The following is a 27,617-nucleotide window of genomic DNA, read 5'->3' as shown; positions in this document are numbered from 1 at the left end:
ACACAGGAGATATATGCGTAAAGCTATTGAGCGTGCTCATTGCTGTAATAGAGATGTGTGCCTGGTGTATGGGGCTATGACTTGTGACCAGCTAGTAAAAGTTTGCGTCTATAATGCAAAACAATATGACAGAATACATTAAATACTGTCTTATATGGTGTTCATATTCTGAATGACTACCCATGATTCCACCATCTGACGACATCAGACAAGAACCGTATTTTTCAGAATATAAGACACACACCACCCCCCACCCCAAATTTGGGAGGAAAATGCAGGAGTGGCCCAGCTCCATCGCCCCCCGCTCCACAGCAAGCCAGGCAAGCTACATTTGGACTATAAGACGTACTCCTCTTTCCGCCCAATTTGAGGGGGGTGCATCTTATAGTCCGAAAATACAGGTAAGTTTCCCCTTCAAAAACATTCCACTTGCACCAATACAAAGAGGACATTGGTAAAATCACAAGATCTGAAACCTAGGCTGCTGCTATGCCAAACTTTCCTTGGATAATTAATTTCTGTCCTCATAGTTCTACAGGTCTATAATTTGGGGTTAGATTTTTTAAAAGATTTTATTTATTTACCTATTTTAGAGAGGGGAGGGAAGGGAGGGAGAGAAACATCAATGTATGGTTGCCTCCAGTATGCCCCCATGGGGGACCTGGCCTGCAACCCAGGCATGTGTCCTAGACTGGGAATCAAACCGGCGACCCCGTGATTGAAAGGCCAGCACTCAATCCACTGAGCCACACCAGTCAGGGCTGGTTTGGGGTTAGATTGATGGCATAGTTCCCTAGTGTTCTGTGCAACCGCTGTAAATTTCCATTCCTGCTCAAGCGGGAGGTTTACACTCTACGGCAGTCATTAGTTCATTCAGTCATCACTCACTCCTCCATCCCTCCCACATTCTCCAAGATCAAAACAATCATGAGAGCCACATTTTTATTCTACTGAATGGATGAGGATGGTAGTGCTTTCTTAATACATTAGATTTAAAAAATCTCAAGGAACATTCATTGTATTGTAGGATAATTAGTATCACTAACCTGTGCTGAACTTTTCTCAAGTTTTTGGACTAAATTATCCCAGCGCTGGGCAAAGTTGTCCAGCCACGCCTCCATCTTCTGGGTTACTGCCGTGTTTTTCAGTGTTGCAAGAAGATCTTGGTTCAGTGAGCAGAGTTTGTCCATGGTTTGCTTTTTCTTTTCGAGATCAGTTTTCAAAACCTTTATTTAAAAAAAAAAAGGAAGAACAAAGATTAAGCCTAGCCTACATTTTATAAGACATTACAGTTCGACTTGCCTTTTGCGTGGATCTTCTCATTTGCATAGATAAGAAAAGACTCATCATGTGGGCAAAGGACCAAGGGCCCATAAATATGTAAGTAGAAAATTAAAATCCCAGTAAGTCAAATAAAGAATAAACACCTAGTAGAGGAAGTTAAAAGGTACCTTAAAGTATTTGAAGAGCTGCCAGGTAAAAAAGTAGCTTTTCTTCAAAAGGCAAAAGAGAAGTCAACATATGCAAATTACTTTTTAACATTTATCAGAAGAGTAGAATTCAAGGCTCTTCAATGTTCGTGAGTTTCCCTTTAATTTCTGGTAGAATTGGAATGAAATACCACATGCCAGGAGTACCAAGGGGAAGATGGTTAATCGAGACAATGAGCACCACTAAAAAGCCTTCCCATTCTGAAAGGCTGAGATTATCTGGATAAATTTGCAAGATTACTTACTTCTGCGATTTTTACATTGTTTTCATTATTTGGATATAAAAGCCTTGTTATGAAGTTTACTGCCTTTTAAATATTTTAGCAACTGGTTTTCACTTATTCTTGGTTGTTTGTGTAACTGCCTTCTAAAAGTAACTTTAGAGCCCATTAAGAAATAAAACTAAGTGACTGAGTATGGCACAAACCCTTTGGGATGACTGCATGCTTTCAAACTACGTATGTGTTTTTTGAAATCATCATTATACCATTCTTATTTCCAAAGTTCTTTGGAGTTCTGGAGGTTCACAGAGGCCCTTTCACCAATGTGGAATGAATAAACAAAGTGGCATGTGTGAAATCAGTAAATCAGGACAGCTGATTCCTTCCCTTTGTCCATTAAGTTCACCCTGCACTTTGGGAAATCCAATTTCCAGCCAAATACTAGTCCCTGGCATAACTTGTGAGAAGAAGAGGAAAGAAAGGAGAAAATTATTTGATGGCCTCTTTACATTCCCCACTGGGTGGGAGCAAGTATAACAAACATAAAGAAAATGAGCTGTGAGACCTGTCTTTCCAAAACAAATGCAAATTTATTTCAGGACAACTAACATTACACATGGTGAAGCAAAGCTCATGAAACAGATGCACCAAATGCTCATGAACTGAAGTGTCATCGACATGGAGAAATCAATGCAACCCCCTCCCTGCAAAGGACATTTTATGTTACCTCATTGCAACATGCCAACTGCACTTACAGCTCTGAATGACAGAATCCTCTGGTGTCTCCTTCAATTAGTTCATCCTTTACTCAGAGTCTGCTTCACCTGATGTACCTTGCATTGCACTCTTACTGCTTGCCATTAAAAATAAATAAATAAATACAAGGGTTTGAAGTTCATTTCTAATTTTTCCTCAATAATGTTTTTTTATCCCCACTAACTATGGAAGAATGCAATAGTCCAAAATATGAGTTAAGATGTGTGAGTTGAATTGAAATCAAATGACACTCTTAGCCACGGGTTTTGTACATTGATTTTGTTTGTTTGATTCATATGTTAGCTTTCCTTCCATTACATTTAAGTGCATACTTGGACCAGTAGTAAACCAACAGCTTACGCAATTGGCCTAGAAATGAAACCCAAATTTGAATTTCACTGTAGACTCCTCCAATTTTTTATGGTGTCTCATTTTCCTTTTTTTTTCTTTATTAACTTTTGGCATGCGTGTCTGTTTTACAAGCTATCTCAAGTTCTTTTTGGGCAAAAAAGCATACATTTAAAAACAGAAAGATGTAAATACAATATTCTGTGGCTTACTGTCTGTCTCAGAGCTTAAGGAGCAATTTTAAATAGCTATATGTGTAAAGCTAAGGGATGTATCCATTCTTTAAACTAAATGTGCAGTGAGTTGGAAGCATTTCAGATGAGAGTCTGAGAGTTATGTTTAAAGAACAGGAAACCACTTGCACTGGAAATTTCCAGGTAACCTCATGTTACCCAAACAGGTTTTTGGAGATGATCTATAAGATGGATCGGATATGCAAAGCGATTTAGCAGCGACTGAAACAAAGCATTGTCACCAACAAATAAAGAAGCATTTGGTGAGATTACAAAAATAAAGGGGAAAGTTGCCATTCAATACAATTAGGGAAAATATACCCATGATCAAGTAAAAAACAGGCTTATTATGAAATTGTGGGCCTACTGAATCAATATATTTTAACCTAAATCTATATCTAGTATATTCTGGATCTGTGCTTTCATAAATGGTGATGGCAGGTTAGTTGTTTTACCACATTTGTTTTCTTCTCCTTGCTCTAGATCGACGACACACTCTCTCTCTCTGTCTCCTTCCCTCTCTCTGGAGATTATATATCTGTCTTGCTCTCCATATATGTGTGTGTGTGTGTGTGTGTGTGTGTGTGTATTTATATATAAATGTGGTTATATTTATATATGAATTTTATATTGCATATTAAATATATATGTCTTATATATCAATATATAAATTTAATATATATATACATATATATATACATATAAAATCTCTCAGTTCCTAAAGGACTCTCCTATCATAATCAACAGAGGGAGAAGACAGGAAATCCATGGCGGCACCAGATATATTGAATAATAGTAATCAATTACCTCCTCCCATCTGTTATTGTGTATCAATGATTTTCAGTGTGTAGTTTGTGTGGGCATGTTAAATAACTGTAATTGAACTGTTCCTAATTTTTCCAGTATAAAAAAAAGAGTCTTTCTGCCTATGAAAACTGGATCATAGGTCTTTGAGTGCCAAAGAATCAGGAAGTCTAGAAAAAAACTCAGGAGTCAAAAAGAAACTCCGGAAAATTTGTACAAGGCAGAGGTCAGCTAGGACCTTAAAAAAAATCTTGAAGAAGAAATATATTCTATTTTCATCAAGCCAGGCACCCGTAGCTACCTCCAAGGTAGGCAGGCAGGTACAGTCGATAAATCAGATTGGGCCACTAGTGGAGACAGACAAGAGACAGCTAAGCTGCTTGAGAAGACAGAACAGACCTGTTCTCTCTGGCCAAGGTTAGATGATATGAAGTGAAAACCGGAAGGTACACTTATAAATGGCCCCAGAAATTGGCCTACCCCCCATTCTCATCACATGTCTTCTTCAGGGAGTAACACCAAGACAATTTCTCTTTCGTGGCAAAACTGATTCGTGAACCTATTTTATGCGTAGTTACTTACCTGTATGTGAGAAGTACTCCAAGGTATTCAAATAACCTGTTGTTCTGCTTCGCTAGATTGATCTGTTATGAGGGTTTTCAACTTGAGGGAACATCAGAATCCTCTGGAGGGCTTGTTGAAATGCAGATTGCTGAGCCCTCCTTCCAGAGTTTCTGACTCAGTGGGGCTGGGCTGTGGCCTGAGGATCTGCATTTCTAATGAGTTCCCAGGTGACACTGATGCCGCTTGTCTGGGGACCACACTTTGGGAACCATGGACTCTATTTGGATGAGTTCGTTGAGGGTTAGAACAGGAACCAAGATCAAGGTAGGAAGTCCTGGTGAAATAGCACCGTGACCGTGGACTTGCTGAGTTCCTATAAGCATTCTGTCTGTGCCATTTGATCCCGCAGTCCCCTGAGTGTCTGCATTCCACAGGACTCCTGTGGCACTTGTGCATTACACTGTCTTGGACAGCCAAGCTTCCCTGGGCTGACCTTCCCTGGCTATAGGAATCCGTTCTGCATGGTGTGGGGCCATACAGGACCCACAGATAAGTTCTCCCATGGGGAATCAGGCCTGCATTGTACCTAGGCCACTTTGAGACTTGCTTTTTGCTAAAACTCCCTCACCCTGAATTGAGGCAGAAAGCATTTACTGCATATCTTTAAAGTAACTTCCTAAAGTCTGTGCTAAACCTTCCAAGGATGAGTGTAATCAGTTCAACCACTTTTCCCTTTGCATTTGCAAATATCCCTCTTCTGTGATGTGATTAGGGCATCATCTCCTTATTTTCTGTACAAGGTAACCACCTAAAATGAACCTCTGCACAGTAAATGAGGACCATCATGTAATGTGCCCAGAAAAGCAATAAAAAATTGTTAAGGCAGGGGTTGGGGCACTCTCCTCTTGAGAGAGTGATCGAGGTAGTCTAAGATGCTCTCTCCTTGAGAGAGTGGCCGTGCCGTCCCTTTTCCTCCATAGGACTCGGCAGTCCATGTGAATGTGTCTTGTGTCTCATCCAAAATGCTGCAGATGCCACGAGCCAGGGACTGCATTACCTGGCAACATCCAGAGAAGTGTGCAGTCCTTCATGTATCCTGCACACTTCCCCAGGAACATGGCTCTTGTATATTTGGGCCTTCCCATGACAGGCTACATCTTCTTGTGAGTACTTGAATTTCCCTCATAAAAGCCACTGTTTCTTTTCTCCTTTCCCTTTTATCCATTTCAACAAATAAAGCTTCAATTTTAGCCATAAAAAAACCAGACCTACAGAAGTTTGGGTGAAATGACAGATCAATAGAAAACGAGATACGTGACTGCTTATCTCCTGCCTCAAATAAAAAGTAGGAGAAAATCCCCTGGGTTATTAGTGGTAATATTTCCAACAAATTACACTGATTTTAAATGAAAGAGCACACGGTATCTATACCTAGGTATATAGTAGAAAGTGGTGACAGATGGTACCTGTTTTGGGTCTCAGATTGTGACATATTTTAATGAACATTAAATTCTTATTCATTGCCCGAGTCAGCAGGGGAATTTTACCTCAAATTCTAGACCAGCTGTCAGGTTTCGTTAATTGGCTTAAACTATTAAATGGTAAGACTTATCCATAACATATTTTCACTTTGTTCACAAGTAAGGTGACATAGTTTGAATTTTAATCATATTGGAAAATTATCGAGACTTTGCTAAGAGAGCATCTTCATGGCCCTGAGGCTAATAACGTTATTTACACACAAAAATGTCAAGACAGTGGCATGATTGTTCAAAACAACAGTTCTCCATTACAGTTAGTTTTTGTCAAGGCATCAACTGATACAGTGTTTGTCAAGGAATCAAATGATGTGAGGAGTTTGGAAACAGCTTAGAATGTGTGCACCTGAGTCTCGATGTCTTGGTGCTCATTTTAACGTGGCTACTAGTGTTCTGTGACACCTTATATACAGGCCATACGATTTTTCCTGGGCCCCGATTTCCTCTCTTGAAATAACCTTGTCTCTCTCCTCCTGGTCACGCCCAATGATACTTTACATTAGTTCTTCGAATTGGTCTCCTTATTACCGAAAGTCTCACCGCCAAAGAATATTCCAAAAATGCCAACATGATTGTTATCAAACTCTCAATGGCTCCTTATCAGCTGCAGAACAAAACTACAAATATATCACTGACATTTTTGGATTCTGTTTATATATATATATATATATATATATATATATATATATATATATATTTATTTATTTATTTATTTATTTATTTATTTATTTATTTATTTTTTATATTTATATTATTTATTTATTTATATTTATATTAATATATTTTTATATATTTATATAAATATATATAAATATATATATATTTTAGAAGCCTCTGTTTAATCATACCATCACTCAAGAAAGCATAGATTCTTTGAAAAATAATTTCTTATCAATAACAAGCTAGCTTGTAATAACCAGCAATATATGTTAATTTATTTTAAATTAAAAGTCTAAAGTTGTGTAACTATGGAACAAAAAATGTATGGTACAACTACATATTTAACAAATTTAACAGGGGAAATTTTTTGAAGAACAGCTTTTTAAATGAATGATTTAATTATTTCAAAGTATAATATATAATGTCAATAGAGAGATGAATAGAATCCTTTAGGAAAAATTATGAAACATTATCTAAAATAGACCTTCATTTTATAGTCGAGTTGACATCAAGTTGGCACTTAATAGAACTGATCCATCAAAAATCAAAAAGAAATCCTACTTATGTGGTATTTTACTTGAACAATAAAGCTTAATATTAGATTGGCCTCCTAAGATTCACAGTGAAAGAGAAGTTTCACAGGTCTTTTTCAATACTGTTAGGGTTCAGCTCAAACTGCAGTGTCTTAATGAAGCCTTCCTTTATGGCCTCTGTACTGCCCAAATCCCCTTATTTCTCAACACACAGGCACTTATCATCAATGACACTAGTTTGTTTTAATGTTTCTTTCTTGCTTCCAAACGCGGGCAAAAGCCCATTCTATGTGACGATAATGATCTCCTCATGATTCTCAGAGAATCTACTCAACTATTACTTTAGAACAGTTCTACTTAGAATGTTATAGAATATTCAGGTCTACTTCTTAGTGTTAACTTTGACAAATGTTAATTGAAGTCCTATCTCAGGTAGGCTATAGTTTGTCAAAAGTACAATTTTGTTGGAGAAAACAAGGCTGAACATCTATCTGTATATAATGTAATGTGTGTTTGTATCCCTCCAAAATTCTGACGTTGAAGTCTTTACTCCCCCGCTCCGTCTCCCGCATATGACAACATGAGGAGGCGGCTTTGGGCAGGTGTAATTAGGTTTAGTTGAGACCATGAGAATAGAGCCCTGAAGATGGGATTAGTGGTCTTTTAAGAAAAGGAAGAGGCACCACAATCTCCAGCACATGCGGATACAGCCAGAAGGCGCTACGGGGCACCCAGACGAGGGGCCTCCCCGAAAGGCCAGCACGTTGATCACGGATTTCCCAGCCTCCAGACCTGGGAAAACTAAATGTCTATTGTTTAGGCCACCCGGTCTATGACATTTTGTGATAGCAGCTTCAGCTAAGGCACTATAGATTTGCCTAATTTAATTAAGAAATGTAACAATATGATATAGGTAAATACACTGATCTGAACAAGAGCAATGCACATTTGGTTGTAAGATCAAAAGAACAGAGTGATGAAGTAACGGTGTTAACGTAAACAGTTGGGTTTCGAAGAAAACGACTGAAAGCTTAAAAAAATACATACAGCCAGTTTTTGAAGGCCTGCTAGCATCTCATTTTGATCCTTAAAGCCGCTTGTGTGCATCTTGCTCACTGCATCTTCTCTTTCTGAAAGCCACGTACTAAAAAGGCACTGAAAGAAAACAATTCCCCCAAAGAAAATCATTATTAAAGTTGATCGCCACATTTCGTCATTTATTGACTGAACATCTCTTCATGGCGCTCCCTGGTACAATTTCCCGCACACGACTCACCTGTTCTTCAGTAAAACGTTGCCATTTTAGAAGGATGTCTTGGAGAAGCACCCAGCGGTCTTCGGTCCACCGACAGATGTTTGCCCACCGATCTCCCAGGACCTGAAAAAGAGACAACCCGCCATGACATCAGACAATTCATTGTTAACTGAATTCCATTCAAAACAGCAGAAATGACGTAGGAAAGCATCAAATGTGCCGTCTCCTTTGTCTGCTAGGAATTGTGAAGTACACCCTCCCTGCTTCTGCGGAGAATGGAGAAGCGCTGCCCCTTTAGCTTGCCTTACAGTATTTCCCTCACTCACCTTACAGTGAAAAGCAAAGACACGTAGTTATCATACCACTATTTGAAATGTCTCCACAGTCAATGTAAGAGAGCAAAGACATAAATGCAAAATTAAAGATGATTTTGAATTCATAATATGTAAAAAAAAAAGTGTATCTTTCTTAGGTTAGAAAATAGACCCCAGAGAATAAAAGTAAAACACCTAACTGTGCCCTTATTTGAAGTGATCCTGTATCATTAGGGTTGTTTAGATCCTGACTGTAGAAAAAAACTGTTAGTGACAAATTATATCCACATGTGGATTTTACCAATTATCTGGATTATTATTACAAAGTATTTAAAATGACTGTCTGTATCTCTAAACCATTCTAGTGAGACAACTGTAATATCCCCTGAGTACTAACTGCCAGATCTTTAGCCTGTCACTAAGGTCTTTGGGCATATGCTATTGTAGTGTATAATATAAACAAGGTACCAATAGTTTTCAGAAAAAGGAATATATATGTTGTAATATGCTTTCTGTGCAAAAGAAATTTTTTATGACAAAAAATATTATTTATTTCAACTCCATTATGATGCACTTCAGATTCTAAAACATCAACTCATTTTGACTTTCTCATAAATAAGAGAATTATTTTCCCATACATATTAGATCTTTAAAACTAGATAGATGATAACTAGATATAACATGGTGATCATTTTGCAGTGTATAGAACGATCAAATTATTATGTTGTACAGCAGAAACTAATATATACCAATCCCACCGCAATAAAAATAATAAAATTAAATTGCTTTATACAATAAAAAAAAACCTGAAGTATCTCAAAATATAGGCATGATTTACTTTGTATAGAATTACAGGTTGAAGAAAAATATTTGTAACTCATATTTTTACAAACATATTTGGCATGCAAAATAAACCTCATCATAACTTCTACCTTTCTTGATTCTACCTGTTCAGATGGATCCGCCTAGAAGATATTAATGTATGATTGAAATAATACAACTGTAATTAGCATCACGACAAAAATCCATCTACTCCTAGGTGGCTTGGAGATCCACCTAATTTTTCAAAAATTTGTTTAATCCACCCTGGCTGGTACAGCTCAGTGGATTGAGCACGGGCCTGCAAAACGAAGGGTCGCTGGTTCTATTCCCAGTCAGGGCACATGTCTGGGTTGCAGGCCAGTTCCCAGTGGGGGGCACATGAGAGGCAACCACACATTGATGTTTCTCTCCCACTCTTTCTCCTTCCCTTTTCCTCTCTAAAAATAAATAAATAAAATCTTTAATAAAATGTTGTTTAATCTAGTATGTTTTCAAAAAGGGAGTCCTGTCCAAGAGTAAGGAGTAGGTAATAGACATTTTACTACATTATTAAAGTGACCATTTACTTATATGCAACTCAGTCACAGTGAGTTTTCAGTTTTTCCTAAGCAGCATCAAAAATCATCTTGCTTTAGGCATAATGTAACTGATTTTCATGTGTGTGTGTGTTTTGTTTTTTTTTTTTATAATTTCACTCTGTATTCTACTCCTCTTCCACTACATTAGTTCATGGCAGAAGTCACAACACTGAAATAGTGATCCAAGATATGCACAGGAAATGTGCTATTGTAAATCAGTGAATCCTACCAAAGTAGCCATTTCATTATTACAAGCTTGTAGTTGTGGGGTTTTTTTCTAAAAGATTATAGAAGTTCTTTTAGTGAACTGCTAATAGCCATGTCAGTTTGCATCAGGCAAAATGGCATGTAATATATCTATTAATGGATTGTGAAAAGAAAATCTAGCTTCAAATATAGAAAAATTTTACCCCTTAGCCATAAAGTACATCATCTGCCTGATTTGGTGATAAAACATAAAAGGGCAAACTGCAGGGTGTTTTTGCAGCCCTCCAACCCCAGTGGAGTTGGGAGTCAAACGGGAAAGGGGTAAACAGAAACTGTGGCATCATCTTTGTAGACAGAAGAAAATGAACTGACACTTTGAAATAGATACAATATCTTCTCGTTGGTACTATAAATGCAGTGTCCACCGATGCAGCATCTGAGGTGTTTAATCTCACAAATGGATGTTTACAATTTATTTATTTGTGGAGAACATACTATAAAACAAATCTCCCCAAATGTACAAACACTAAATTGCTTAAGACTGTTAAATTTATAGAAATTCCAAAATGTCTTAATACAATACACTTCACACTCATTTTTTCCAGTATATGAGTGAGGCACACATAACTACTAAATATTCTTTTAGGTGTGTACTCAGCATAGTTAAAACAACTATTTTAAGAGTGTTAATAAATGTTCTTTGTATTCAAAACATTATAACGGATAATTCTGATAATTCATTGAGCAGGTGTATAATTCAGCCAATACTTAATTTAACCTATAGTTAATTACAGCCTCCTATTCATTTATTCATCAACCATGAATTTATATTAACGAACATTAATTGAACACATACTGTATGGCCCCAAATTGACACAACTGAGATGTTATAGATTGGACTGTGTTTCCCTAAAATCCATATGCTGAAGCCTTGCCCACCTTTAATCCAGAATGTGACTGTGTTAGGAAATAGGGCCTTTAGGTTAAAATGAGGCTCTCATGGTGGGCTTGAATCCAGTATGACAGGCATCTTTATAAAAAGAAACATGGACACACAGAAAGACCCTGGGGTGTACACACACAATGAGAAACCCCGTGAGGACACGGCAAGAAGGCAGCCATCTGCAAGGCAAGCAGAGAGGCCTCGGAAGAAACCAAACCTGCTAACCCCTTGACCTTTGACTTCTGGCCTCCAGAACTGTGAGACAATACATTCTGTTGTATAAGCTACCCAGCCTGTGGCATTTTGTACGACTCATAAAAAGGACATATTTAAGAGAGGCTAATTCCTAGGCATTACAAAATGTCTCACATAACTAAAATGGTTTCACGTAAAGATATACTTACAGTGGGGACAGTTTCAATTAGCAGATTAAAACTAATTAAAACTGTTCAAAAAGAATAGTTTTTAGATCATTAATTGTGATTTAATCATGACTCAACTTCCCAAATACAAATACATTATCACTGTACCAGTTCGTTTTATGTGGAGAAGATAAAAGTGTCCAGGGTCAAACAACTTGGAATCAAATCTTAGCTAGAGAAATTACTTAAATTACTAATGTGCCTATGTCTTTTCAAATTACAAAAACACTTTAAATATATAATTTTTCTTACAATAATTATGGAAATTTTTGAGGGACAGGCATTACTTTCCAAACACATCCCAATGAAATAAAGTGACTTTTTCAGGAAATTTATGGCTAAATTACTTATCCTTCCCCAAAGAAAATAAACATATCAACCTCTTAAAGAATTGCTAAAATACTAAACAAGATTATGTATGGGAGACCAATTTTAATTTGAAGCAAATTATGTAAGTATTGGTGGTTATTTACATTTGGCTTAATTATAGTATTTATGTCAAATCTTCCAAGAACCACAAAGGGTCATGTAATTTACCCACTGTAGAAAGGTACTTATTAAATCTTTACAAATAGATGTTAAGTTTCAATTATATTCTTCTTGAAAGACTTCCCACACAAGAGAGCATCCATATCTTTTAGAAACACATTACACTGCTTGAACCCATCTTACTCAGAAAACTCTCAATGAACTGAATCTAAATCACTTCTGTTATTATGTGGGCAGGGTGCTTTTTGCTAATCTGAGTAAAATGAGATAAGTGAATCAGAAACTGCTTGCTTGTAAGCTGTACATGTCTGCCCACAGGTAGATTTTTTGTAACGCCGTATGCACAAATATAAATAGGTGTACACAGTGCTTGCACTTTATAGGTTTATTCGTTTATTGCTTAGAAATATGGGCCCCAATTTGAATTACAGAAGATGGAGCTAAGAAATTGGAACGTCATCAGTTTGCTCTTTCATCACTCAACGATGCTGGTTCTTATCATTGCCTAGAGGGATGTAACCAAATTGTTACATCAGGATAAGGAACCGAACTGAGTGGGATTGAGAGGAAGCTAAATAACTTTTTCAAAGAATCACTATATTAGGATTAGAAACCTCTTCCCTAGAGAAAAACGTTAGTGTTTTTCTGAGTTTCCATTTAAGAATCCCTTAAGTGTTTAAAAAATAATGCATATTTTTAAAGCTAGGTAAACAACACGCACAAATAAAAATGAATTACAGTATCTCATGACGTGATAAGAAGAAATTAATTTTTATTTATGTCCTAATTTTGTTTCAGCAATAAAAGAAGCTAAAGGTCAGTGCACTTACTCTTAACACATTTTCACGGGCTAAATCACAACTCCATTATCATCTATGCTCAGATTTGCAATGGGGAGGATTTTTCTCTCCCATTTAATTCACATCTCATATTGTTATACATGCCAAGGACATTTCTCATTCGAGTTCCTTTGTTTGGTTCAGTTTGTTTTTCAAAGCCAATGTAAAAAATGGCTATCAAAAGAACATTTGGATAAAGGCAATGAGGAAAATCTGACAAGCATGGGAGGTAAAACTTAAGTACCTTGACCCTTGAATTTATTGAAGCCAGGGATAGACTGTGATAGCTAAACTGTGCCCAACAAGAAGGGCATTAAGAGAGAAAATGTTCCCAGGAGTACGTCCACTAAGGAAGAAGCAATTATGTGCCACGGCCCACACAATGCGGCAGCAAGTGGGATTTATAAGCGAGGGAGGTAACAAGCAACCCATCTCATTTTATTGCATATCACAGTTTAAGACTCTGGAATATGCTTCCCAGCTAAATGAATTTTATGTGTAATGAGGCTTCTGAAAAAATCACTTCTTTCTTGATTTTTCTTTCTTACTTTACAAACAACTATGCAGTTCAAAAGGATAAGCGACTTAATCTTACTAATGGGGAAATAGGAAAAACATCAAATAGCTCATTGGAAGAAGTAAGAGAACACCCATTATGAGGCTAGAAATGGGGCAGTGTACTAGTGACTAATGGTTAGCCAAGCCCACGGCTCTCTTTGCAGTTCTGTGTGTTTTCACAAACTGTTAACTGAAGCAGAATGCAACAAAATGGCATGCCTTAGACCTTCACCTTGTACCGTCTGGGGTGGAAGACATGTTCTAAATGTATTAGTAAACAAACACTTATTGGAAATTTCTCTGAAAAGATTGTTCTGCTAAGGTTTAAATAATACTGTCATAGGAACCTAATCAACAAAACAAACAAGTAAAATATAACCAAAGACACTGAAATAGAGAGCAGGGTGACAGTGAGCAGAGGGGAGAGGGGAGAGAATTTTAGGGGAAAAGGGTGAGGGGTTTGCAGGAACAATTATAAAGGGCAAATGGACAATAACGAGGGGGGGCGTGGAGGCAGGAGGGAGGTGGAGAGGGCTGGGGGGGTTGGGCTGGAGTGGGGGAAAGGCAGAAAACTGTACTTGAACAATTTTTTTAAATGTGAAAAAATTAAAATTAAATAATGCTGTAATAAGTCATGAATGACCTCAAGGAACTCATGACTATTGCTATGGAAGGTGCAGTTTACAGATGAGGAAACTGACAGATGAGTCGAGCAGCTTGGCTATGACCACAGAGGTCGCTGGACTGAGCACCTGGGATTTACCCTCAGAGCCATCTGGCTACAGGCCCTATACTGTTTCGTGATGCCATTCACTTAGCAGAGCACACAAGCTTTCATATATATATATAAAACTCACCATGAGTGAGTTGCATATGAGTACACGGTCACTTTAATACTGTAGTAAAATGTCCATTACCTACTCCTTACTCCTGGACAGGACTCCCTTTTTGAACACATACTAGATTAAACCAGTTTTTGAAAAGTTAGGTGGGTCTCCAAGCCACCCAGGAGTAGATGGATTTTTGTCGTGATGCTAATTACAGTTGTATTATTTCAATCATATATTAATATCTTCTAGGCAGATCCATCCAAACGGGTAGCATCAAGAAAGGTAGAAGTAATGATGAGGCTTATTTGAGATGCCGAATATGTTTGTAAAAAATGTTACAAATGGCTTCCTTTAAGCTCTAATTTTATACAAAGTAATACGTATATGCCTTGTAATTTCTGCTGAGAAACCCACAGTGAGATATACAGATGCCGAATCCTTTTTTGAGCCTTTTCCAATTAAATATACCAAAAGTTTGACTAGATTGAACAAAATAGTTTTATCTAACTCACTTAATAAGGCTTTGAAGCCTAATGTGATAATTTAATCTAAAAGCATTTTTGACATTAGAACTCTCTCTTTGTTTAAAATATTAAACACAAATCAGAAAATACACTTTCCAGATCAAGAACATGTGATCTTTCCAAGGACTTATCTTTTAGAGGGTAAACATGCCTGCCTGATTCACTAATGAAATCCTGCCTTGGTGATTATGCTAAAAATATACTGAGGTTTTTAACTTGAAGAAGCATGTTCTTCCATATTGTTACAGTCAGTTCCATATATTATTTATTTTTATAAGTTCATAAAGTGCTAGTCAATAAATCTAGAAAGGCTGTGTTGTTGCTGCTAGTATTTGTGGCTATTATTTAATGTTCTGTGGCAGCTTAATAAACTTTGTACTCTCCACCTCCCACCAGTCTATTCAATTGGGATACAAGAAAATACAGAGCAAGCATCCTAAGGAACATTCCGGTATGACAGCAGTCTTCCCGGCATTCATTGCATTCCCAGGCACCCTTTGCTAGCTTGAGGTTTTACGGCCCCTTATTGTTTTATGCCTTCCACCTCTGGACTTCTTGAGGGGGACTTCTCACCATATGTTTCACACATCTTGTTGAGTAATATATAAATTTCCCACAGTCTATAAATGTCTTAAAGCTGAATACCACCACTGTAGTAATCAACACGGCACTTTCCTCCCAAGTATTGCCTCAGAACCTTTTTCTTCCTTCTTCTTCATTAAATAACTGCCTACTGGTGTTTCTGGTAACAGCAGAGCTATTTATGGTGAATTTGAAGACCTCTAGGAGGTTGAGAGGCACATGGAAAATCCTGTCCTCTGTACATCAAGGTCTAGACCTTTAATACTTAGAACGGGCATTGCCACAGAGGAGAATCTATGGGTGGGCTCACCTGCTACACATCACTAGGCTTAAAGTGCAGATGGCCTGAATCCGTGTCCCGGATCTACTGTTGCCTAATTTGCTAATATGTGTCAGGAAACTCTCAAGTCTTGTTATTCCTTAGTTTTCCCATTAGTGAAATGGAGACACCTAGTCTCATACTCTCCAAGCTAGGTCACTGCTGGGTCAGACAGAGGTCAACAAACATGAAAATACTCTGAAAACCACGATGAATTATGGAGAAGCCTGTGATTGGTAAGGATTTCAAGATTAAGTGATGGAAAATCAGTTTTGTTTCCAGACATAATAAATGCAGAGCGCAGTAGAATGTTAACGCAGAATACAGTAAAACATTTTGGCATGACACTAAAATTACTAGGTATTCATACGTCACCTACAATCTCTTAAGACCCACATTCTGTATAGGAGTGGAAAATCTTTGGCTTTTATGTTTTTAAACCAGGAGTATGCTTGAATATGTATCTATTTGTAATCAAATGAGTGGAAAACATATATTCCTTTATGCTTTCTTCTAACTGCTGGCATTGGAATAGTCCAGCTACGATCAATCACCAAGTCTAGTGTATAGATAGAAGAACGTGCCCAGAATAATCTAGGAGTAAGAGGATGGGGAGTGATGTGGACTGCAGCTAAATGGAGAGCTCATGCTAAAGAGGACAGAGCTATTTAACTTCTACTGAGGTTAATATGCAAGAGATCATTGGCCAGGGATCATTCAATCATGTGCTTTTTCCAAAGAAGCTAGAAATTCATAGTTTTTAATAGAGTATTTTCTTAATTTCAAACACTGATAGAAATATCATTAAGTACTATGTAGACAGAATAGAACTTTACATGACTATTTGTAATTTTATTTATTTATTTATTTATATTTTGGTTTAATAATTTTTATTTTTAAAATTTTTAAATTTAATTATTTTTAAGTACAGTATTCTGTCTTTTACTCCCATCCCAGCCACCCACCGTGCTCACCACCACCCTCTCACTTCCACCCCCCTTAGTTGTCCATGTGTCCTTTATACTAGTTCCTGTAAATCCTTCCCCTTTTTCCCCTGAAATTCCCTCCCCTGTCCCCTCTGGTCACTGTCCCCCTGTTCTCTATTTCAATGTCATTGTTTTTATTTTGCTTGCTTGCTTGTTTGTTTTGTTGTTTAGTTTCCTGTTAAAGGTGAGATCATACAGTATTTGTCTTTCAATGCCTGGCTTATTTCACTCAGCATAATGCTTTCCAGTTCCATCCAAGCTGTTGCAAAAGGTAGGAGCTCCTTCTTTCTTTCTGCTGCATAGAATTCCATTGTGTATATGTACCATAATTTTTTGATCCATTCATTTACTGATGGGCACCTAGGTTGCTTCCAGCTCTTGGCTGTCGTAAATTGTGCTGCTATGAACATTGGGGTGTAATTTTAGATGTAATAGACAAACTCCTAGAAAGACACACACTAGTCAAAGTGACCAAAAATGGAAATTGGAGATAAAATTAAGAAATGAAACTCAAAAATAGAAAGTATTATGTCTATTAAACACATTGAATCTTTTATTGAAAAAATTCCCCATATAGAGAATTCCAGGCACAAATGGCAAGTTCCCAAGCCTGCATAATCAGATGCTTAAATCTAGCAAGTATATCACAAGAAAAAAAAACAGTAGGCCAATCTCTTCAATGGACACAATGGGAGAATTCTATATCAAGTGTTAGTAAATGTTAGCAAAGAAATCTAGCAACAAATAAAAAGAATTATACATGTCATCCACATTTGGGTTATCTCAGGAATGCAAGGCTATTTTAATATTAGGAAATGAAGCAATGTGATTTTACATACTAACAGAATATAAGAGAAAACTAATAGGATCATTTCGAGTGATACTGACAAATAGGTTTAATATCATTCAGCTTCGGTAAGAGCGAAACCTCTTAGAACACTAGAAATAAAAGGCATCTACAACAAACCTGCAGGAAACATCTCACTTTCTGGTGATTTATGAAAAGCCTCACCTCTGAGACCTAAGATGTGAGATATTAACAATAATCTCATTTCCTTGAGTATACAGCACAATAAGGCAAGAAAAATTAATAAGATGAATAATAACTGGAAAGGGAGAATGAAAACTGCAATGGCTTGTAAGTAACCTATATTTGTACACCTGACTGATGCTACAGATAAAACTATTCAAATTCATAAGTAAATTTAACATGGTCTCCAGATACAAGGCCAAGGAACAACAATGAAGTTGTACTTCTTCATAGCAGCAATAGACAAATAGGAAATGAAATTTTATAAAATACCATTTTCAACAACAGCGAAAACGGCAAATACCTAGGAACGGAAGATGCTTATAGGGGACGTCAGAAGAATGGCAGCATGAGAGATCCCCTTGGTCTCTCCCCTTGAAATTTCAACAGTTTGAACAGCTAGAATACAACAAAGAATTTCCTGTCCAATCATAAACATGTCTGAGAGATCCATGCATTGAAATATCAAAAGGTGGGCAAGCAGGTACAAACCAGGGAAGCAAGAAGGGAGTCAAGGATGGATGCAGCAATGCAGCCCGGAGCTCACTGCAGGGCTCAGGCTGGAGTGGGGAGGAATCAGGTGTGGCTGGCACTCCCTTCAGTAGAAGGAGCAAAGCGATCTAATGAGCATTCCTGCAGGAGTGGGCAGTAGGAGCTGCAGCTGAGCCCAGTGGCCAGGGTGGGACGAAGCACAGAGGTCAGGCCAAGGTTGTCTGGCAATCAGAATTCCAAATGGAGAAACACAGCCACGGAGCCTGACTGCCTCTCCTTTACCTGCCACAGCTCGCTTCCAGTCACCCTTCAGGTCTGGTTGCAGATCACATTATCTGCCAACCTGAGGACTTGGACAATAGAAACACATTTTCCCTGGGCAAAAGGCACATTCTGTGGCTCATCCCAGGGTCAGGTGGAGGCCCAGGGGGGATGTTATGGAGGTTTGCTGGTGGCCATTGCTGGGCAGGCAAACTAAACAGCATATTAACTAGTTCACTAGCTGGTAGGGAAATGCAATTCAAAACTACAATGAGATACCACCTCCCATCTGTTAGAATGGCTATTATCAATAACACTGGTAATAACAACTATTGGAGAGGCCAAGGAAAGAAAGGAACCCTCATTCACTGCTGGTGGGAATGTGGACGGGTGCAGCCACTGTGGAAAAGAGCATGGCAGTTCCTCAGAAAAAGTGAGAAGAGAGTTACCATAAGACCCAGCAATCTCTCCTCTGGGTATCTGCCAGAAAAATTTGAAAACATTTATTCACACAGATATATGCAGTTCTAGGTTCACTGAAGCAATATGCATGTTGGCTAAGACAGGGATGCAACCCATGTGTCCTTCGATGTCTGGAGAAAGAAGACATGGTCCATATCTACAATGGAACACTACTCAGCCATAAGACAAGATGAGATACTGCCATTTGGGACAACAGGGATGGACCCTGAGAAAGAATATCATGCCAAGGAAAGTAAGTCAGTTGGAAAGGGCTAAGGATTGTATGATTTCACTCACATGTGGGATATAAAACTGAAACTCACTGGCACACACAGTAGGGTGGTTATGAGAGCGAAGGGGGTGGGAGGCAGTAAAGGGTAAATGGGGCTAAATATGTGGTGACAGGAGATGATCTGTGTGTGGTGGGCAACATACAGATTATGAATCACAGACATGAACATTTGAAACCTATATAACTTTATTAACCAATGTCACCCCAATAAATTTAACTTTTTAAAAACCTAGGATTAAAACCTCATAAAAAGTTATTTTGAAAACCACAAAACATTCTTAAGAGAAAATAAAGACCTAAATAAGTGGAAGGCCATTCTGTAATGAACTGAAACATTTTCTATCAAAAAATATTAATTCACCACGAATTAATCCATACATTCAGGGAAATCCATGTGAGACCATAGCATTTGGGAGGGGTGACACTCTGATTCTTCGATTACACAAAAATGCAACTGAACAAAATCACCAAGAAAATATTTAAAAAGTAGAAAACAAATGAGAAGCGCTCACCCTGGCCGAGACAGGTTTAGGGTTCCCCTCCGCTTGACTAAACTTAGACTATACGCCCAACCTCCCTTTTCTTAAGAGTATCTACTTTAGAAAACTTACCCTTTTAACATTTTTTTTCCTCTGCTCCTTTTGACATGTAAAAATTCTACAACCCAAGAATGCCTTTCTCAAGGACTTGGGAGCTATCCCTTTGAAATGCAATGATCAAGAAAGCCAGCGCCCCTGTCTCCCAGACTCCAATGCAGAGTAGTAGCCTTCATCGGCTAAGGGGCAGTTAACAAACACAGACAGCACGGTCCCATTAACCATCCACTGCCATTACATTCTCCAGGGCTTCCATCCCAGCTCAGCCCAGACCTTGCGCACTCGCCTGCCTTTTGTTCTGGAGAATGCAGTCCAGTCTCTTTCCTACTGCAATGGGATTGAATAAATGCTTCCTCACATGTCTTGCCATCTGCTTCCATTTTTTTTTTGCAATACTACCAAATACCCAAATCTGTCATAAAGCCGTAGTGTTAAAACAGTGTGGTATTGACATAAGTGCAGGCATATTTACAAAGAAAACTTTAATGTGACTTATGCACTAAAGGCATTTGGGTATAGGTGACACTGCAGAACACTGAGAAAAGAATGATCTCGACAACAAACCACATCATTCCAATGGGATCTAAATGGGGGGAAAAGTCCTAATATGACAATTTAAAGGAATTATCTTCTGGGCTTTAGAGTAGGAAATGTTATTTTTAAACTCAGGACCAAAATACACTTACTCTAACAAAACACTACAGTGGAGTATACTGAATTTAAAACTTCTGATTAAAAAAATATTTTTAAAAGATTTTATTTATTTTTAGAGAGGGGAAGGGAAGGAGAAGGAGAGGGAGAGAAATGTCAATATGTGGTTGCCTCTCCAGTGACCCCTACTGGGGACCTAGCCCACAACCCAGGCATGTGCCTTGATTGGGAATAGAACCAGTGACCCTTTGGTTCATGGGCCCAAGTTCAATCTAGTGAGCCACACCAGCCAGGGAAAAAGTTCTGATCATTAAAAAAGATACCATTAAGGAGTAAAAAGGCAAGGCACCTAGCTAAAAAAGGAAATTATAATATAGATAATCAACAAAGGATAAAAGTCTAAAATGCATATTTTAAAATAACTACAACAAATCACTCAAAGAAATATGAATGATCCAATGGAAAAAATAGGCATTTCAAACAAATGTCTTTCAAATAGGCGGTATACATTTTTAATAGTGCTTAACTTTGTTAGTCACCGATACATGCAAATAAAAAAAAGAGATGTCTATTACAAGGCCACCATAAAGGCTCAGATTAAAAATCTGAAATGCCACATACAATATGAAATAATTTGTTACTTTATTCACTATTAATAAGAGTATAAATGTATATATCAACTTTGGAAAACACTTTGTTAATACCCATAAAGGTATATATATCCAGTGATCTTGCACTTTTAATCCTAGGTGTGTACTCAATATAAAAGCATAGATATATTCACAAGATATGTAATATATAATTATTTTCATAGCAGCCTTATTCATAACAGTACCAAACTGAAAACCACCCAAATTTTCTGACCAATAGAATGTATAGTTAAATTGTGTATGTACAAAAAAGGAATACTACCCAGTCAAGAAAAATGAATGAAATAATAATATATGCATCTTAGATGAATCTCAGAAACATAATATCGAGTGAAAAAAAAGTTACAAAACTACACACATATGTATGTGTACACACATATATATTCTATGATTCCATTTACATTAAGTTAAAAATAAAATATTCGGTATTATAAATTAGGATAAAACAGGGCTGTCAAACTCATTTTCACCGGGGGCCACATCAGCCTCACAGTTGCCTTCAAGGGCCAAATGTAAGTTTAGGACTGTATACATGTAACTACTCCTTAACAGTGAAGTGAGAGCTCGGCACTGCTGCGGGGTAGAAACAAGATGCTGGACTGGATTAAACAAGGTGGAGGGCCGGGTTCAGCCTGCAGGCCTTGTGTTTACCACCTGTGGGATAGAGGTAACCTTTGAGGAGAAGGGAAAAGTTTATGACTATGATATGGCTTGTTGAGGAATTCTTGATTGCTGATAACATGCTGACTGGTGACATTACTGGTAACATCTGTGTATCTCAGTGTGCAATTATGGACATGTTACCTCTGTGAAATCTTCCAGCCATAATTATGATCTATATCCTTTTCCGGGTACTCCAAAAAAACAAAAATCTTCAAAAAAATTTGGCCAGAGTATAAAGTTTAGATTATTCAGAGACCAAAAAGTCCAGAATTCTCTTTAGACCATACTCGAATTAGCATTTATATTCCTAAAATACATTATCATTCCAACACACTTGCATTTTATCCTTGTAATAATTTTCTCAAGGACATATAGTAATTTTCTCCTATGAAATTGCAAGATTAGGAGAATGCCCTGACTGAGGTACACACAGACCTGGGTATCAGTCTCAGCTCTGCCACTTGTAGGCTACATGAACTGGGATTTAGTTTCATAATGCGCTGGCTTTTTAATTTGTGAAACAGAGATAGCATGACATACATATATGTATTTTTCTTTTGGAAAATAATAAGCACAAAAAAGTGCTAATAATTATAATCACTGCTTTCATAGGCAACAATTATTGACACTTGGCTTAGTGACATAATTTCCATCACATTTGAAGTTACTTTTGAGCATGCTTTTATGACCAGGTACCAAATTGGAAACAAAAGAAAAAACATCAAAAACATTTTCATCCATATTCTTCTTAATACATATTCTCTATTTTTAATTCTATAACCTTTAATATCCCATAGACTATTTTTCTCCCCAAATGACCCTAAAGGTATGTACTATAAACATTTTTCATTGCATATCCCATTTTCAAGCCATTAAAGAAAACGGACATTAGCGTCTTCTGACACAACTGCCTTTTAGCGGACTACTTTCCTTTCGAACAACAGAGGCCTAAGTACGGTACAGAGACGGCGCAAAAAGGGAGGGGCCATCACGCTGGAGAACCACCAGGTACAGAGAGCTGAGTTTGTTCTTTTTTTTTTTTTACATGAAGGAGGATCTTTCAAAGCAGACATGAGAAATATGAGTATCCTAAGTAACGGAAATAGCAGGTACAATGACATTTCGAGTATCAGAAGTGGGCTGTAGAAACAGAATGGAGGTTGAGGGATATGAGAGGACTAATAGGAGATAAATATTAAGAGACAGGTAAGGGCCAGGTAATAAAAAAAAAGCATGGGAGGCCTAAGTGGTCAGACTCAGTAGAGGATAGAAAATGACCAAGATTTTCAGCAGAGGAGAAACTGTATTAAATAGGCTTTTGAGAGCCCACAGTGCCTTTAAATGTGGAAATTGGACTGAAGAGAGGTAAGAATGCAGGCAAGGACTTCCAGGGGTGGATAATACGAGCTTTATCTTGAGGAACAGTGACAGGAACAGAGATAAAATAATAATAAATATAGGATATTTAGGAAATGCTGTCACTGATTCCATGCAGAGGGCCCACCAGGAAAGAAAAGGATGGGTCTAGAATGAGGCTAGGCTTCTGGTATGGTGGCATGGTGATCGGTGATGCAGTAAGAGAAATGGAGAATCAGGAAGGGGAGCAAGTGTACAGGGAAGCAGGGCCCAGTAACTTCCGTTTCACCTTGCTGAGCCTGACATGCTTTTTAGACTTCACGGTGGAAATATCCAGAACTATATGGGATAGCGGCAACTGGGCTTAGGAAAAAGAGATCTGAGTGGAAGACACCCGGGCCTATCACATCCTGCCTATTTTTCAGAGCACAAGTTTCTAAAGTAACAGAGAAAAGACCTCCCTTTGTCAACAGACAATACTGCTCAATACTGCTTGGCTTCATTTTTCCCTTAACATTAAATAATTGTAGTTCTATTGGGTCAGTCAAAAAAAGTTCACTTGGTTTGTTCCATAAGATGGCTCTAGTAGCGCTTAGCTATTTTTTACTTCATTCTAAAACATTTTGATAGACTGTAGTGTGACAGCTGTCCTATGAGTGTGTGTTAAAAAAAAAAACTTATGAAATTGGTGAACTTTTGTGTAGTCATATTAATATTGAAGGTGGAAAAAATATGCAACCTTTTCAGCACATTAAGCTTTATTATTTTTAAAAAGGTAAAAACACAACTGAAATGCAAAAAAAAAAGATTTGTGCACTGTATGGAGAAGGTGCTGTGACTGATGGAATGTGTCAAAAGTGGTTTGTGAAGTTTCTTGCTGGAGATTTCTCACCGGACGATGCTCCACAGTCAGGTAGACCAGTTGAAGTTGATAGCAATCAAACTGAGATTTTAAATGAAAACAATCAATGTTGTACTACATGGAAAAAAGCCAACTTATGCAAAATATCCAAATCAATAAATTTATTGGTGAAAATGAAAAATGTGTCTTTTATTTTATGGAAAAAAACACATGGACATTTTGGTCAACCCAATACAAACTTTCTTTAGAGGAAGCCAATATCCTGAAAAAATCCAGCAAAATTAATAAAATATAAAGTGTATTCAAACCGGCACTGAACAGAAATGTCAATCCTTGTCATCTAGATGCTATATTCTGTCCAGAGTTGTAAGAATGTACTAAGAATCTCTATCATCTTGCTTTGATTTAGTATCAACTTGGTGCCCAGGAAGTTTCTGCCACCCGCCTGCCTCTCCCCCCACTTCTCCAGTTTACATATACACATAAACACACATATGCCCATACACATAGAGAAAAGATAAATGAAGAAAAATGTATATAAATGAAAATATATAGATGTATGTGTGTTTATATATACATCTGACTAGAGTGACATACATACATAGTTATATTTACATAAATGGATGGGAAGTTGAACCTTTCTTACCAAAGCCTTAATTTATCTAAAGATACTGCTTTTTCTAAAAAGAAACATTTCAAACAATAACCATACTTTTTCTTATTAAAAAAAAAGATGAGTGTATGGCATGTGTGTGTAACATTCTAACTTCACAGGACATTGCTATTGATCTTTTAATGTCACGCGGCAGAAGAAATCACCCATTAACCATTCCTGGTTGGGCACAATTTACACAGTTTCCTACCTAAATCCTGAATGGCTTGTTTTGCTCCAATTTTCTGACACTGCAGTTTGAATGAAGGAGTCTAATTCTTTTCAGCCCAATTCTCTGGCACATAAATCAGATACCGGGGAAGAAATATATTACAACACAGACGTTCCCCACCAACCCATGCAGGGATAGAAAGGTTCGCTTTATCCACAATATCACAGGAGGGTTTGCGACATACTTTATGGAACTCGGGTACTGTACTTTATATTCATTCTATTCATTGGACCAAGCAACTTAATAAATCCGCCAAAGAATTTGTCTTAATAATACCACATAATATCTGTACAAATAGTTTAATGTCATCTGATGTGAAATTGGTTTGCATGACTTGATTCTAGTCAGTGTGTCTGAGCTCTTGGAAGCCTTTCTCATCTTAAAAAATTATCCCTCAAATAATTCCAAGTTTATTGACTTCATCAGATGAGCAGAAAAGTCAATATGCGTGCATAGCCCTCTGTTTAATAATATGCTCTAAAATTTCTTTTCCGGGTGGATCTTCCTCACATGATAATGCTTGTCTGTATCCATTTTTTAAAAAATATACCTTCCATTCTCTGAAATGGTAGACAGTTATATGAATTTCAGGTCATCTAACAAAATGACCCAAATACCTTTGATATGCCCCAGACACTCCTGGGTCTGTGGCCTTGAACACCTTTAATTCATCTAGTTGGACGCTCAAGTATTGACTCGTATAGAAGAACACATCTAAAAATGGGACTTTAATGGTGCTGCCTTTTCTCTGGAAAGGGGTCTTTATCGGCACAGCTCCTGTAATCTACGGGCCTAAGCATGTTTCGGACTCTTTTTGACTAGAAACAAGTATCTCCTTCGAACAAAAGGCTTTTCCTAAGCTCCATCTGTTGTCTATTTTTCAATTTTTCGAGAGTAAAAGGCCCCATAGGCCCTGTGCACCTCCAAAATGCCTCCCATACTTGCAGTTTTTGCTCAGATGCCACCTTCTCAGTAACACTTCCCCCGACCACTTCCTGTAAAACGACTCCCTGCCCCGGTCTATTTTTCCCTACAGGTCTGACCACATTTTTCACAATATAAAACTTCCTTAATTATGATGATGCCCACTTAGGATGTAAAGCTTCGCAGAGAAATGATTTATGTTTTGTACACACTTGACCTCAAAGCTTATAAACTTCTGGCTGGCACCTGCTAGGCACTCAATGTATATTTCTCAAATGAATAAATAAAATATTCTTTTGTCCAGAACACTTTCCTACTCTTTCATGTTGCCTAATTAGTCTTGATTTTTCCTGACCTTACAGAGCAAGATAGGTCCTCTAGCAAATTTCATTTTTGTCACACTGAACTCATCATGACTGTCATTTTGCATTTGGTTAGTGCAGGTCCAGGAGGGCAGGATCCGTGACTGTGACTTCCGCCCCTCCTCATTGTTGTAGTCCTGGCTGTCACCCTGGCAGAGAGCTGCTGTTCAAGGCATGGCTTTTGACCCAGTGAATTATAGTGGAGTTTAGTATCACACACTAATTCTAATTCTTAGGTAAGCCCCTGTTAACCTGCCGAGCCTCATGGAGCACCACTGTTCTGAACTCGATGTTGTAGCTAAATTGGCCCTTTTCCAGTCCCTCAAGGATTGCATGCTCACTTGACATACTAATTTTCCTTCCCGGAAAATTGTGCCCACCTCCACCAATTGCTTTTACTTACACTTTACACAGCTCCCTCCAATGCAGCGTGTAGATTTTTGCTTAAACATCACTTTCCTAGGGAATCATTACAGATCTCCAGATTTCAATTTAAATCACTTTGCCATCACAAAACCTTGTTCCTTTCCTTCAGAAAAATACACTGTGTCCATTCCTAAGTATGTGCTCATTTTTGTAAATATCCAATCGATGCCTGTGTCTTCCACTAGACTGCAAGCACCAGAGAGCAGTCACCAAGCCCAGAACGGATGACAAGGAATCAGCATTTGATTTCAAAGAGGGAACCTGAGAAATGGCTACCATTGTTTTGAGGTTCCAAGGAATGCAGTCAGCTGGTAAATTACTCACTCCTGACTCGGGAAGGAAGTGACAATGCTCTTTTTGCTCACTATTTGACCTCTCACTTAGCACAACCCCCGGACACAGGAAGAACATAACAGGTGCTCGTTAAGAAAATGAAACATGGGAAGCAGAATGCTTAGAGAGAGATACAGCGATGTCCTATGGGACTGAAGACTGTACAGATTACCAATCTCAGTTACTGAGCCAAGCTACTCCTCAATAAAACTATTTATTGGCATCACTGCTTATGAGATAGATTCTCTGTCCACTGACATCCTAGAGCCTCTAAAGTTAAGGACAAGTTTGTAACCACGCTGAACAGCTGAGAGAACCAAATTAATTTTCAGTAGACTGCACTTTTTGAGATATTATCTTTCATAATCTTTCAGAATACCTAAGCACATGTTTTGACCTGACTGTTTTTCTTCAAACCTTTTAAAATGAAAGCTTCTGCATGTCTTTCGAAGTTTGAAAAAATCTAACTTAGAGCTCACAAAACTAAGTCAACACATGCAAAGATATTCCATGACCAGTTATTTTTAGAATTCTACCTCAAGATGGTACAGAGCTCAT

The 27,617-nt window shown here is 37.8% G+C and overlaps 1 protein-coding gene across 3 annotated transcripts in view; it reads right to left on the bottom strand.

Moving 5' to 3' along the window:
* DMD (dystrophin) overlaps window positions 1-27,617 on the bottom strand; it is a 1,990,869-nt gene that overhangs the window by 1,352,829 nt on the left and 610,423 nt on the right. For all 3 annotated transcript variants that reach the window (XM_053655812.1, XM_037127036.2, XM_053655810.1), the window contains exons 14-16: window positions 8,424-8,525; window positions 8,195-8,302; window positions 1,047-1,226 (exon numbers count right to left, since the gene is read on the bottom strand). In XM_053655812.1, the coding sequence (XP_053511787.1) occupies window positions 1,047-1,226; window positions 8,195-8,302; window positions 8,424-8,525 (390 nt within the window). The remainder of the gene's footprint in view (window positions 1-1,046; window positions 1,227-8,194; window positions 8,303-8,423; window positions 8,526-27,617) is intronic.

The sequence above is a fragment of the Artibeus jamaicensis genome, unplaced genomic scaffold (assembly GCF_021234435.1).
Source record: "Artibeus jamaicensis isolate MK-2021 breed Jamaican fruit bat unplaced genomic scaffold, CSHL_Jam_final scaffold_1283, whole genome shotgun sequence".
In the NCBI taxonomy this organism is placed as follows: domain Eukaryota; kingdom Metazoa; phylum Chordata; class Mammalia; order Chiroptera; family Phyllostomidae; genus Artibeus; species Artibeus jamaicensis.
The sequence above is the reverse complement of the archived record's forward strand: the minus strand, read 5'-3'. Positions and strand labels throughout refer to the sequence as shown.